This window comes from Rhineura floridana, chromosome 3, assembly GCF_030035675.1.
Source record: "Rhineura floridana isolate rRhiFlo1 chromosome 3, rRhiFlo1.hap2, whole genome shotgun sequence".
In the NCBI taxonomy this organism is placed as follows: domain Eukaryota; kingdom Metazoa; phylum Chordata; class Lepidosauria; order Squamata; family Rhineuridae; genus Rhineura; species Rhineura floridana.
The window spans coordinates 4317183-4331288 of NC_084482.1; the positions used below are offsets into that span (position 1 = coordinate 4317183).

General features: G+C 44.8%; 2 protein-coding genes across 3 annotated transcripts in view; both read left to right on the forward strand.

The window, feature by feature from the left end:
- Positions 1–11161, forward strand: part of TKTL1 (transketolase like 1) — a 21472-nt gene extending 10311 nt beyond the window's left edge. The window contains 6 exon segments of the mRNA XM_061621640.1: positions 712–937; positions 1816–1946; positions 2355–2438; positions 8997–9093; positions 9196–9313; positions 10987–11161. Coding sequence (XP_061477624.1) covers positions 712–937; positions 1816–1946; positions 2355–2438; positions 8997–9093; positions 9196–9313; positions 10987–11161 — 831 coding nt within the window.
- Positions 9227–14106, forward strand: part of LOC133379191 (protein bicaudal D homolog 2-like) — a 39080-nt gene continuing 34200 nt past the window's right edge. For both annotated transcript variants that reach the window (XM_061613957.1, XM_061613958.1), the window contains exon 1: positions 9227–9315. The gene's annotated coding sequence lies outside the window, so the exon portion shown is untranslated. The remainder of the gene's footprint in view (positions 9316–14106) is intronic.

Below are 14106 nucleotides of genomic sequence, written 5' to 3' on the forward strand. Positions count from 1 at the left end.
TATGAGCAACAGTTAAAACCTTTTGGTTCTGAAAGGATTGAGGCTTAAAGATTCCAAATGCAAGATGCTAATGGTTCAAGAAGCAACTGGTATACTATAATTGGCTGTATACCAGATCTGAAGAGATATACCTTATTTGATCAAGTACTTAATATTATACATCCAGTCATAAATCCAGAAAGCTCTGGAAGAACGTCCAGTCCAGATAAAGTTCAGCGTTCAGAAAATCCCAACTTTCATTTTAACTCCAAGCTTCTAGCTCTTTTAGCTGTGAATATAATCTTGGAAGCCAAAGGGCTTCCAAATCATGATTGGCAATGGTTCTTTTTCCTAGCTTCACCTCTGTCAGGATGACTGGAGTCAACAAGAGTTATACTATATGACAGAGTGCTTTTTATGTGTGTGTTTCCCCTATCTTCTCTTCAGGACTTCAAATGGCTGTCTTCTGTACTTCTTGGATGTACTAAAGCAGCCACCTTTGTCTGAAAGAAGATTTTTGTGTGTAAATGACTAAATTCTCTTTCTAAATTACTTAATTGAGCAACCATGTACTAAATCTAAGTGGAGTCCTGGTGTCCTGGTACAGAGCTGGAGCCTTGGGTTTGATGGTGTGCCACATAGGTCTCTTGAAACTAATCTTGTGTTGCACAGTTTTCAAGGTAGACTGTCTTCCTAGCATTGGGAAGCATTCTTTTATTATTTAAAACCTAGCAACCCTACTCGCCGCCTGGCGCCCCTCAACGAGCCGCCTCCGGGCGCCCCTCGCCGCCGCCGCGCTCCATCCCCCGGCCAGGGTCGCTACGCCTGCCCGGTGGCCCTGCGCCCTCGCCGCGCCCGCCGGCCTGCCGTGAGCTCTGGCCCATGCTGGCTCCGCTGCTGCCGCCGCCGCCGCTGTGCGCCCAGCCCGGCCCCGGATGCCTGCTGCCTGCCTCGGCTGGTTGGCTGGGGCTGTGCTCTTGTCCCCTCAGGCGGGAATGGATGGAGAGGAGGAGGAGGAGGAGAGAGGCTGCAAGCTGACCCCTCTAGCAAGCCAGGCCGTTTTTTCCTCGGACTGAAATGGTGCAAGCCCCAAACGGCAACTTAGGAGCCGGTCAACTCCCTTAACTCTTCCCAACAAGTTGAGACATCGTTTCCTCCTCCTGATCAGCTCTCTGCGATTTGACTTGGCACCAGCTTGCGGTGTTTGGCTCTGGGCGAGAGAACCCTCCCTTGTCAGATTGATCTTCATCCTGTGTTTTTTCCTCTCCGAGCCTGAGCCCTCGAAACCTCAATGCGTTGTCACGCTGGTGATGGTGCAAAAGTAGCTGCTTTTGCCTCTGGCTACGCCCACCACTGACATGTGTCCCCCCAAGGAGAATGTGGTCGTTGGCCTGAAAAAGGTTCTCCGCCTCTGTTGCTGTTGCCGATAATGATGAATTATGTGACTTCTCACCCACCCAGAGACCCAGGGCAGGTTACAACAGATTAAAAATTCAATATTCAAAACCGTTTAAAACAAATTACGATCACAGGAATAGGAAGGGCCCTGAAAACACATATCTCAAGTGTCAAAGGCCAAGGCATCTTCAACATATTGTAACTGAGTTGTTTCTATGTTTTTGTTTAGTTTTATTGCTGAGTTTTTGATGTTCTTGATGTTTTATATGTTTTTGCTTTGTACGTCGCTCAGAGTGTCTGGGTACCAGCCAGATGAGCGACTAATAAATCGAAATCGAATAAATAAATCCTAGATGCATGACATATGCGCTCATCTATGTTTTCACATGGTTGAAGGGTTATGTAGTTTCCCCTTCCTTGTTGGGTCTTCCTCCCCAGGTGAGGATGGACCCTCTCAGATGGCCTTGAAAGACCCAGCCATGTTCCAAAACATTCCAGGCTGCACTGTGTTCTACCCAAGCAATGCGGTCTCCACTGAATATGCTGTCTATTTGGTTGTAAACACCAAGGTATGTGGCTACTAGGATGCTACTTCAGATTTGGGCCTAGTGTGCATTTCTGCCTGGTACAGTTAAGACAGTATAACTGGGTTGGGTCTGTTGCTGTGATGCTAGAAACCACAATTTTGGGATCCTGACAATTGCTGTTGGCATCTTCTGCCAAGCACTTGGCAGAGTGGAGATTGTGTGATATGGTCTGATCTAGATGCATGTGTCCAATGTGCTACTCCTTGCAGTATGTGCTGCATTCCTGCAACTTTTAGGTGATCTCCAATGTATCTGTAGAACTCTGGTGTTTACTTAACCCTTTGGACCTGAATGTGTGACCTTTTCTGCCCCAGAATATGTGTTGCTAGGGGATGTTGGTGGGAAACTGGCTGTTACTCTTCTTCTGAAATGTGATCCTTGCTCCTCCAGGGGATATGCTTCATTTGAACCAGCCATTCAGAGACTCTCATCCTGTACCCCCAGGAAGAGGAATTTGGGATTGGCCATGCCAAGGTAAAGGCCTATAGGATGTGTACACATTAGGGTGTTAATGTCCATGTGGGTCTCAGAGTTCTGATTTTTCCATGGGCACTTGTGTCCACACACGAGTGCTTTCAATTCAGTTTCTATCGTGATGTTTCCCATTTACACTAGTGGCAGTACTTCATGGGATGTATTCAAGCTTTGTTTGGCTCTCCTCTCTCCTCAATTGTTACTTACTCGCCTTCCAGAACTTCCACAAACTTGAGGTCTATTGTGGACATGCACATTTGTTTATCTGTCCATACACACCTTTAAAAAAAAATTGTTTTGTCTGTGGACTGCGCAATAATGAACTTTCACCCAACCAAAGTTTCAAATGTGTCTCACAGTGGACAAATCAGCCAAATGGTGGGAGAAGCTCTGTCTTTTTTTTTTTTTTTGAACAAGAGTCTACATTGTGATCCTAAATGCACTTGGAAAGAACAAGGAAATGTTTTCTTCCAAGCGAATATTTTAATTTGCATTCATATTACTTAGAGCAAGGGTAGCCAACATTGTGCCCTTGAGACTACTTCCATCTCTCTGACTATTTGCCATACTGGCTGGGGCTGATAGGAGTTGGAGAACATCTGTAGGGCATCACGTTGGCTAACCCTGACATGAATGCAATTATTATTTATTTATTTATTACATTTATACTGGAGCTGCAGGATTTTTTTCACCTCCCAAAGCTTGAGCCTGGGTCCCTCACCACTACCACCACTCCCTTTGCAATCCATTCAACAAATATACATAAAATATGACCAGTGCTTTAGGCAGATTGTCCACCTTCTTTTGACCATATATACATGTATTCAATTAAACGTACATTTGATCCTTTTTTAATTTTTAAAGTGGAATTCACCTTTAAAAAACACAGTTTAGGTAGGAAGGAGGGGATGTATACTAGTGACTTTGCCAGTTCTTAGCCAATTAGCACTGTGCACAGCAACTTCTGCTACACATATCCACTAAACTTAATATGAGGGAGAAGACTGAATTGGACCAAAACATGGTGAAATAGCTTTCACGACAGTTTCATCAATAAAATTAGGTATGTAATTTTGACCACATTTTTGAATGACTTGGAATGTGGCAGATCTGGGTTTAGCAGAAATCTTGGTGAATGCTAGTGCCAGACCAGTAGGCCTTCACAGCAGTAATTATGACCCTAGAGCAGCCTTTCCCAACCAGTGTGCCTCCAGATGTTATTGGACCACAATTCCCATCTTTCCTGACCATTGGCAATGCTGGCTGAGGCTGATGGGAGTTGTAGTCCAACAACATCTGGAGGCACACTGGTTGGGAAAGGCTGATCTAGAGCATAGATTCCCAAACTGTGGTCTGTGGACCACCAGCTTCTTCAAGTGGTCCACAGCATGTCCACATTAAATATTAATGTTAATTTTTAACTGTAATTGTATTGCTTCTTATCTTATATTGCGTTTTATTGTATTTCAGTTTGAATTCTATGGCATGCACGTTGTGATGCAATAAAATGCAACATAAGTAATAAAAGAAGCAATCAAAATACAGTAGAGAATCATACAGCAACTAACGCAACACATTACAATTGCTACTACAGGCAAAAAAAATAATTAAGTGGTCTGCCAAGACCCTCAGCGATTTCCAAGTGACTTGTTGGGGGGAAAGTTTGGGAACCACTGTTTTGCAAGCAAGGCTCTAACAGAAATCAGTCTCTTTGGCCAAAGCTGAAAAATTAAAATGTGTCAGGCCAAAAAGAGTACACAGGAATACTTGCATCACTGAGTTATACATGTATCTACCACTAGATGGCAGAGAACTGACATTACTTGACCATCTAGTCATGAAGTTGCTCTGGTAGGCCAGAGGTGTTGCATAGCCATAAAATCTCCCCAAGTAAGCTTAGAGTCATGTTTCAGCTGTTTTCTGCTATAGAGATAAAGTATTAGATAATTTGGCTAGCTCTCACAGAATAATAGAGAGGTTGTGTTCAGGCTGACATTAAAGTAGGTTTCATCTAAGTTGGGGCCCAGAATATTCTACTTGAGACCATGAGATCCACACTGTTTTGCTTTTTTAAAAGCTGTCTTAGCTTTCCGCACAAAAGCCACCTAGGAAGCAGAAATATGCGACACTGGCATTTTGCTACTGCAGCAAGTAAAACTGGTAAAGGGCCTTGATAACTGCTTATGATTTATCATCTTGGTGACCCAGCTTCGTGCCTGTATGGGTGTGGTATTCAATTTGTGTATTATATATGGAAGCCTCTACTAGGTGGCAACTGTAGTATAAGAATAAAGTGCAAAAAGCTCTCAGCTCACCTTCGGAAGACGGCTTACAACAGGGGTGGGAACCTCCAGCCTGTGGTCCCTATTTGGCTTGGAAGGGTCCCAGTTTGACCTGCGAGGCTGTTTTCCCCAAACAATGCCCACCCATCCAACACCTGATCAGCTGATAGATGCTCAGTTCAAGCTCCCTAGGATTGGCTGTACTATTTGCAGCCACCCCTGCAGAAAAAGTGAACTTGAACTGAGCACCTATCAGCTGTCCCACATTTCTGCAGGGGTCTGTTGCAAATAGCCCTACTCAGCTCATTGAAGCACTGCCAATCAGCTGACTGGTGGGGGTTCAAAGCACCCCTTATCTGATGTTGTTGCGATGCCAGCTGAATGACAGGTGGGTGACCCCACAAGGGTTAGGGGAGATAAGAACCTGGCCCACTGGCCAAATCTAGCTCCCCCCTCTGACTTACAGTCTGATATTGAACAAGCATCCCTCTTTTTGGTTCAGATAGGATTTTTGCTTTCCACTAAAGAGCAGCTGTAGCTTGAATGGGCCATTTGTATCTCTATAGAACAGGGATGGCTAACCTGTGGCCTTCCAGATGTGGCTGGACTCCCATCAGCCCCAGCCAGCATGGGCCACTACTCAGGCATGCTGGTAGTTGTAGTCTAGAACTATCTGGAGAGCCAAAGGTTGTTATAGAATCAGAATAATAGAACAGTAGAGTTGGAAGGGGCCTATAAGGCCATCAAGTCCAACCCCCTGCTCAATGCAGGAATCCAAATCAAGGCATTCCCGACAGATGGCTGTCCAGCTGCCTCTTGAATGCCTCCAGTGTCCCACTACCTCTCTAGGTAATTGGTTCCATTATCGTATGGCTCTAACAGTTAGGACGTTTTTCCTGATGTCCAGTTGAAATCTGGCTTCCTGCAACTTGAGCCCATTATTCCATGTCCTGCACTCTGGGACGATCGAGAAGAGATCCCGTCCCTCCTCTATGTGACAACCTTTCATGTACTTGAAGAGTGCTATCATATCTCCCCTCAATCTTCTCTTCTACAGGCTAAACATGCCCAGTTCTTTCAGTCTCTCCTCACAGGGCTTTGTTTCCAGTCCCCTGATCATCCTTGTTGCCCTTCTCTGAATCTGTTCCAGTTTGTCTGCATCCTTCTTGAAGTGCAGAGACCAGAACTGGATGCAGTATTAAAGATGCCTAACCAGTGCTGGACCAGTGGGTCCTCCTCCGTGCCTGAGGACTGGAAAGTGGCAAATGTAACGCCAATCTTCAAAAAGGGATCCAGAGGGGATCCCGGAAATTACAGGCCAGTTAGCTTAACTTCTGTCCCTGGAAAACTGGTAGAAAGTATTATTAAAGCTAGATTAACTAAGCACATAGAAGAACAAGCCTTGCTGAAGCAGAGCCAGCATGGCTTCTGCAAGGGAAAGTCCTGTCTCAGTAACCTATTAGAATTCTTTGAGAGTGTCAACAAGCATATAGATAGAGGTGATCCAGTGGACATAGTGTACTTAGACTTTCAAAAAGCGTTTGACAAGGTACCTCACCAAAGACTTCTGAGGAAGCTTAGCAGTCATGGAATAAGAGGAGAGGTCCTCTTGTGGATAAGAAATTGGTTAAGAAGCAGAAAGCAGAGAGTAGGAATAAACGGACAGTTCTCCCAATGGAGGGCTGTAGAAAGTGGAGTCCCTCAAGGATCGGTATTGGGACCTGTACTTTTCAACTTGTTCATTAATGACCTAGAATTAGGAGTGAGCAGTGAAGTGGCCAAGTTTGCTGATGACACTAAATTGTTCAGGGTTGTTAAAACAAAAAGGGATTGCGAAGAGCTCCAAAAAGACCTCTCCAAACTGAGTGAATGGGCGGAAAAATGGCAAATGCAATTCAATATAAACAAGTGTAAAATTATGCATATTGGATCAAAAAATCTTAATTTCACATATACGCTCATGGGGTCTGAACTGGCGGTGACCGACCAGGAGAGAGACCTCGGGGTTGTAGTGGACAGCACGATGAAAATGTCGACCCAGTGTGCGGCAGCTGTGAAAAAGGCAAATTCCATGCTAGCGATAATTAGGAAAGGTATTGAAAATAAAACAGCCGATATCATAATGCCATTGTATAAATCTATGGTGCGGCCGCATTTGGAATACTGTGTACAGTTCTGGTTGCCTCATCTCAAAAAGGATATTCTAGAGTTGGAAAAGGTTCAGAAGAGGGCAACCAGAATGATCAAGGGGATGGAGCGACTCCCTTACGAGGAAAGGTTGCAGCATTTGGGGCTTTTTAGTTTAGAGAAAAAGCGGGTCAGAGGAGACATGATAGAAGTGTATAAAATTATGCATGGCATTGAGAAAGTGGATAGAGAAAAGTTCTTCTCCCTCTCTCATAATACTAGAACTCGTGGACATTCAAAGAAGCTGAATGTTGGAAGATTCAGGACAGACAAAAGGAAGTACTTCTTTACTCAGCGCATAGTTAAACTATGGAATTTGCTCCCACAAGATGCAGTAATGGCCACCAGCTTGGACGGCTTTAAAAGAAGATTAGACAAATTCATGGAGGACAGGGCTATCAATGGCTACTAGCCATGATGGCTGTGCTCTGCCACCCTAGTCAGAGGCAGCATGCTTCTGAAAACCAGTTGCCGGAAGCCTCAGGAGGGGAGAGTGTTCTTGCACTCGGGTCCTGCTTGCGGGCTTCCCCCAGGCACCTGGTTGGCCACTGTGAGAACAGGATGCTGGACTAGATGGGCCACTGGCCTGATCCAGCAGGCTCTTCTTATGTTCTTATGTTCTTATGAGTTTATTAAAATCAGCTTTCCTGAAGTCCAGGGTGCGTGTATGGCTACTCTCAGCTTTTGCTTCTGTTAAAATCAAGAATTCAAGTATGGTGTGAGTTCTTGTAACTGCCACTTCATCCACCAAATCATCTCTATTGGTTAGAATCAAATCCAGGATAGCTGATCTTCTGGTTGCTTCCTCCACTTTCTGTAGGATAAAGTTATCTCCAGCACAAGTCAGAAATTTCTTGGAGGGGCTGTGTTTGGCAGAATTTGTCTCCCAACAGATATTGGGATAATTGAAGTCCCCCATAACTACTACATCATGCCTCCTCAAAACATTGGCAATTTGCTTTTCAAAAGTTACATTCTTGTCTTCTCCTTGATTGGGTGGTCGGTAGTAGACTCCAAGCACCACACTCCTTTTATTACTTTCCCCATTAATTTTAATCCAGATGCTCTCGGTGGAGCTACCAAGCTCATATTCCTGTATTTCTGTGCAGGGATATATATTTCTAACATATAGCGCAACTCTACCTCCCTTTTTATTCCTTCTGTTCTTTTTGAACAAGTTATATCCTTCAATTGCTGTATTCTAGTCCTTGGAGTCATCCCACCAAGTTTCAGTTATACCTATCAAGTCGTAATTACCCTCCTGTATTAAGAGCAAGTTCATCCTGCTTGTTTCCCATGCTCTGCGCATTAGTATACAGACAATGAAGACCATGTGATTTATGGCTTGGTTTCCTTACTACATTTTTCTGAGGACTGTTACTGGGCCCTATTAGAGCCGATCTCTCTGTTCCCATTACTGTGCACAAGCCTTCATTAGTCGTTACCACCAAGTTTACATCTCTCTCCCCCTTAGGATTCAGTTTAAAGCCCTCCTGATGAACTTCTCCATGCTGTGGCCAAACACATTCTTCCCAGTCCTTGTGAGATGCAACCCATCACTTGCCAGCAGTCTATCTTCCAGGAAGCATAGCTCATGGTCCCAGAATCTAAATCTCTCACATTGACACCACCTTTGTAGTTATTCATTCACACGGAGTATTTTTCTTTCCCTTTCTACTCCTCTTCTAAGTACTGGAAGGATGGATGAAAAAACTATCTGGGCCCCAAAGTCCTTGAGTTTCCTTCCCAGAGCTTCAAAGTCTGATGTGATTTCTTCATAGCATCATATGGCAGTATCATTTGTTCCCACATGGATGAGGAGAAAGGGATACCTGTCGGTGGGCTTGATGAGTGATGGCAACCCTTCCGTCACATCTCTAATCCGTCCTCCTGGTAGACAGCATACCTGGCGAGTCCACGGATCTTCTCAGCATACTTGGGTTTCGATCCCACGCAGTAGGGAGTCTCCCACTACTAGTACTCTTCTTGTTGTGGGGCATGGTTTCATTGCTATAAAATATTGCATTAGTATGTTAGCTGACCAGTCATTCTCTGCATATTGAGTGTCTCTTATCTGTGTCTTTTATAGGTTGTACATAAGAGTAATGCTGACAAGGTTACCATTATTGGAGCAGGTGTCACACTGCTTGAGTCCTTAGCAGCTGCTGATGAGCTGGTTAAACAAGGTAATGGAATGCTGGAATCTTGCAGGAGGTCAGGATATTGACCTCACCTGTTTTTTTATGCAGTTCTCTGCTCCTTCCTATAAGCCCTTTGCTTCCTCTTAGACATTAATATCCAGGTAATTTACCCCTTTACAATCAAACCCTTGGATGCTGCCACCATAATATCCAATGCCAGAGTCACTGGAGGCTGTATCATCACTGCTGAGGATCACTACAACGAGGGTAAGCAGTTTATTCAATATGGCTGCTTCAAAATGACTGTGGAATGCAGATTGTGGCTGTGTGACCCAGCACAGAATGCTTGTGAAGAGAACCTATCCCAGTGAATTCTGACCCATCTTGGTATTTTTTATAAGAGATTTTCCTTCAACAATTGCCAGTTATACAAGTGTTAGCACTGGAATATTGCCAGTTGTACAAATGTTACCATTGGAATATGGCTAGACTCTTAAAAGTGCCCAGCAATTTTTAAAGTATAAACTGCAATAAAAAGGCTATGTTCTCTCCCCCCCCCCCCGGTCCTTAACAAGAACCTACCGGATCTCTCAACAAAACCTGGGTTGTGGGGATTTTCCATCAATGGTGTAGTGATGGAGGAAGCAATCCCTGCTGAGTGACACTTGGTTCTCCATACTTAACTCCTGGTGCCCCAATCTCAGGTGTTTTGTGTTCTTTAGACAGAGTGGATAAGCATCTGCATATGTTTGAGCTAATTGTTATTATTTATTAAATTTATACCCCACACTTCTTCTCAAAGCCATTTCTCCTTGGGCTTGGCCAGGTCCCAGTCCCACCACTGTGGGTGAACTTTGCACCCTGGACTCATGATACCTAGGAGGCAATCCCTCACTTGTGCCTACCTCAGTCCCTCTCTAAGAGTTGCTTCAAACAGTCCATTAACAGCACAAGGATGTCTTCTGCTCCTCGGATGGGGGACATGGCTGCTGTCACACTCATGATATGATTAATAACTTTGCAGTGGTCTGTTTGTAAATATAATCTTTCTCTTTCTCTTTTTTTATGGTGGGGGGCACTCTTCCCACCCCAACTAGCCTCCCAGCAATGGAAAGGAGAGCAGGGAGAAAATAGATCAGTTTTTATAGAAAGTTTGACAGAGCTCTATCAGAATCCTGACATTTGAAGCTAGGCAGGGCCAGAATTGGGAGGAGACTCTCTCTCACACAAGAACGCTCTTCCAAGTCAAATTTGCATAGCCCTGCCTATTGCAGCAAGTGGGAGGAACAAGCCATTAGAGGGCACCCTTCTTCACTGTAGGGGGAAAGTGTACATCTGGAACACATAATTAATGATCTACACATTAAATATGGCCAATGAACAGCTCCCAGTTGGCTTGCCAATCATTGACTCTGGCCCATGGACAGCTCCTAGTTAGCTTGCCAGTCACATGTGCTCCTAAGAAAACCTTGTAGTACCTCATAACTTATACTTTCACTTATCCCTGCTTTCTTAAGCCAAATAGAGGTTTATCCTAGGATAAGAAGCAATGGCCATGGTGTCTGTATTCACAGCCTCCTCCCAGGAAAGCCAGCACAGCAGACTAGGTGTAGACACCCTATAAGCAACCAAAAGTTTTTATTGTACAGTTAAAAGGAATTATACAAGCTCTCTAACTCCTCATGAATTCTGGGGGCTAAGCAAGAGGACAAACCTGCTTTTCACATGACTTGCACAAGAAAGTAGGCTGGAAGTACAAATGCTCTTGGAAGACAGGCACATACTTCTTGACAGGAGTTGAGTTCATGGAGAAGTATATATGTTGCCTTTGCAACCCAGAACAATTGCTAGTTTGAAAGTGTGAAATTAATACGGCAGAACCAAGCGTGATCTAGAAAGAGGATCCCAGTTGACATTCATTACTCTCTCTGCCTCTCTGGGGGGTATTGGTGAAGCTGTGGCAGCAGCTGTCTTGGGAGGACCTGGTATCTTATTCCAGATCCTGGCTGCATCAGGTGTGCCTCAAAGTGGAAAACCAGCTGAGCTCCTAGATCTTTATGGGATCAGTGCAAAGAACTTCATAGTAGCTGTAAAGAGCACCTTTGCCAACTGATACTATTGATACTTCAGGATGGAGGGAAGGGATGATGGTGTTATGGAAAATGAGTTTTTGAAGAACAAATTGTCTAACTGCTTTTCAGTTTGGACAGAATTGCTGCTAGCATTTCCTTCGTGGGCCTTGACCTTGTTCTGAGTAAGAATGAAACTTTAAAAACTGTCCAAGTTACAGTTTTCCCCCTCCTTCTTCTCCATCACTAAACTGTTGTACTCGGCTCTTAAACTACCCTCATATCAATTGAGCTCAAAAGCTTCCCGGCAATTGTGTGTCGACCAAAGAGTGCTTGTCTTACCTGAAGCTGTTGACACCTACTCTTGTGCCTGGCTCCTACCCTATTTGGCTTTTCTCTCTTGGGCCTGACATTCCAGGGCTATGCTGAGTAGATGTTCCCTGGGCTGTTTCCTGCCAGGAAGTATTGACACATAATTAGTTCTTGCCTGCAGAAATGCAACTGGATCTCATAGAAATGCAGTTGCCTAAAGTTCCTATTGTATGATATTAATTCTGCCATCTCCTGCCAGAAATGAACATGACAATTTTCCTGTTTTATATGTACTATACCTGCTATTCAACAGCGTTCATTTAGTAAGTCAATAAAACAGCAAGTTCTCAGTTGTTAACTTTGTAGATAACTTGTATCTCTTCAGTGAGAGGAAGTGAAATAGGCAGAGAGGAAAGCTTATTAAGGAAAGTGCATGCATGTGTGCGTGTGTATGCTAGCTAAAGGCAGAACTATAATAATAATAATAAAATATCCCACCCTTTCTCCCAGTAGGAACCCAGGGCAGCAAAAAAAACCCACTATAAAACATCACAAAAACAGACTTTAAAATATATTAAAAACATTTTTTTAAAAAGCTTTAAAAGCGTCTTAAAAAGCAGTTCCAACACAGATGCAGACTTGGATAAGGTCTCAACTTAAAAGGCTTGTTGAAAGAGAAGGTCTTCAGTAGGCACCGAAAAGATAACAGAAATGGCGCCTGTCTAATATTTAAGGGGAGGGGATTCCAAAGGGTAAGTGCCACTACACTAAAGGTCCACTTCTATGTTGTGTGAAATGGACCTCCTGATAAGATGGTATCTGCAGGAGGCCCTCACCTGCAGAGCACAGTGATCGACTGGGTATATAAGGGATAAGATGGTCTTTCAGGTATCCTGGCCCCAAGCTGTACAGGGTTTGTACACCAAAACAAGAACCTTGAACTTAGCCTGGTAGCAAATGGGCAGCCAGTGCAATTATTTCAGCAGCAGGGTGACATGTTGGCGATATCCTGCCCCAGTGAGCAGCCTCGCTGCCACATTTTGCACCAGCTGCAGTTTCTGGACCAACCTCAAGGGCAGCCCCACATAGAGTACATTACAGTAGTCCAACCTGGAGGTTACCAGTGCATGGACAACAGTGGTCAGGCTATTCTGGTCCAGAAACGGGCGCAGCTGGTAAAAGGCATTCCTAGCCACTAAGGTCACCTGTGCCTCTAGTGACAAAAATGGATCCAGGAGCACCCCCAGTCTATGGACCTCCCCTTTCATAGGGAGTACGACCCCAGCCAAAGCAGGCAACTGACCAATTATCTGTACTCGGGAACCACCAACACACAATGCCTCCATCTTGCTAGGATTCAGACTCAATTTATTGGCCCTCATCCAGACCACCACCAAGTCCATGCACCAGTCCAGGGCTTGCACGGCCTCTCCCGATTCAGATGTTATGGAGAAATAGAGCTGGGTATCATCAGCGTACTAATGACACCTTCCCCAGATCTCCTGGTGACCACTTCCAAGGGCTTCATATAGGTGTTAAACACCATGGGGGACAAGGTGATACCCTATGGCACCCCACAGCACAACTGCTGGGGCCCCAAAAGACAATCACCCAATGCTATTCTCTGAAAATGACCCTGAATATAGGATCAGAACCACTGTAAAACAGTGCCTCTGAGACCCATCTCACCAAGTTGGTTCAGAAGGATACCATGGTCAATAGTATCAAAAGCCACTGAGAGATCAAGTAAGAATAACAGGGTCACACTCCCCCTGTCCTTCTCCCGATGAAGGTCATCCGTCAAGGCGACCAAGGCCGATTCAGTCCCATGACCAAGCCTGAACCCAGATTGGAATGGGTCAAGACAATCTGTTTCATCGAAGAGTACTTGCAATTGCTGTGCCACAACCTTCTTGATCACCTTACCTAAAAAGGGGGCATTTGCAACCAGGCGGTAGTTGTCATGAACCAATGGGTCCAGGGTGAGCCTTTTCAGGAGCGGTTGGATCACCACCTCTTTCAGGGTGACTGGAACCACACCCTCCACAATGACGCATTGACCACAACACGGATCCATTAGGTCAACCCCCCTCTGCAAGCTTTAATAAGCCAAGAAGGACAAGGGTCAAGAGAACACGTTGCTGGCCTCATAATCACAAGCACCTTGTTCATGTCACCAGGCCGCATCAACTGAAATTGATTCCAAATAGTTGCAGCAGATGTTGTACTGGACACCTCCCTGGGGACTATACTAGATGTGGAAGGGGCATCAAGATTGCTACGGAGGCGAGCAACCTTACCATCAAAGTCCTTTGCAAACAATTAGCAGTGGGCCTCCGAACATTCTAAAACTCCATTTCCTGGAGTTGATGGCAAAAGACCCCTGACAATATGGAAAAGCTCCACTGGATGGCTACTTCAGGATGCAATGGTGGCAGAGAAGTGGGCTTTCTTTGCCACCCTCACCGCCATACATTAGGCACGGTTATGATGTTTTACTCATGCCCGATCAGCCTCACAGCATGTCTTTTACCACTTGTGCTCTAGCCATTGTCCAGCCTGTTCTTTGTTCTTAGGTTACTAGTGTACCAAAGTGCAAACCAGGCTCCATAATGCCAGAGAGGGTGCTCAGGGGCAACTGTGTCAAGAGCCCAACACACCTTGTTGTTCCACAGTG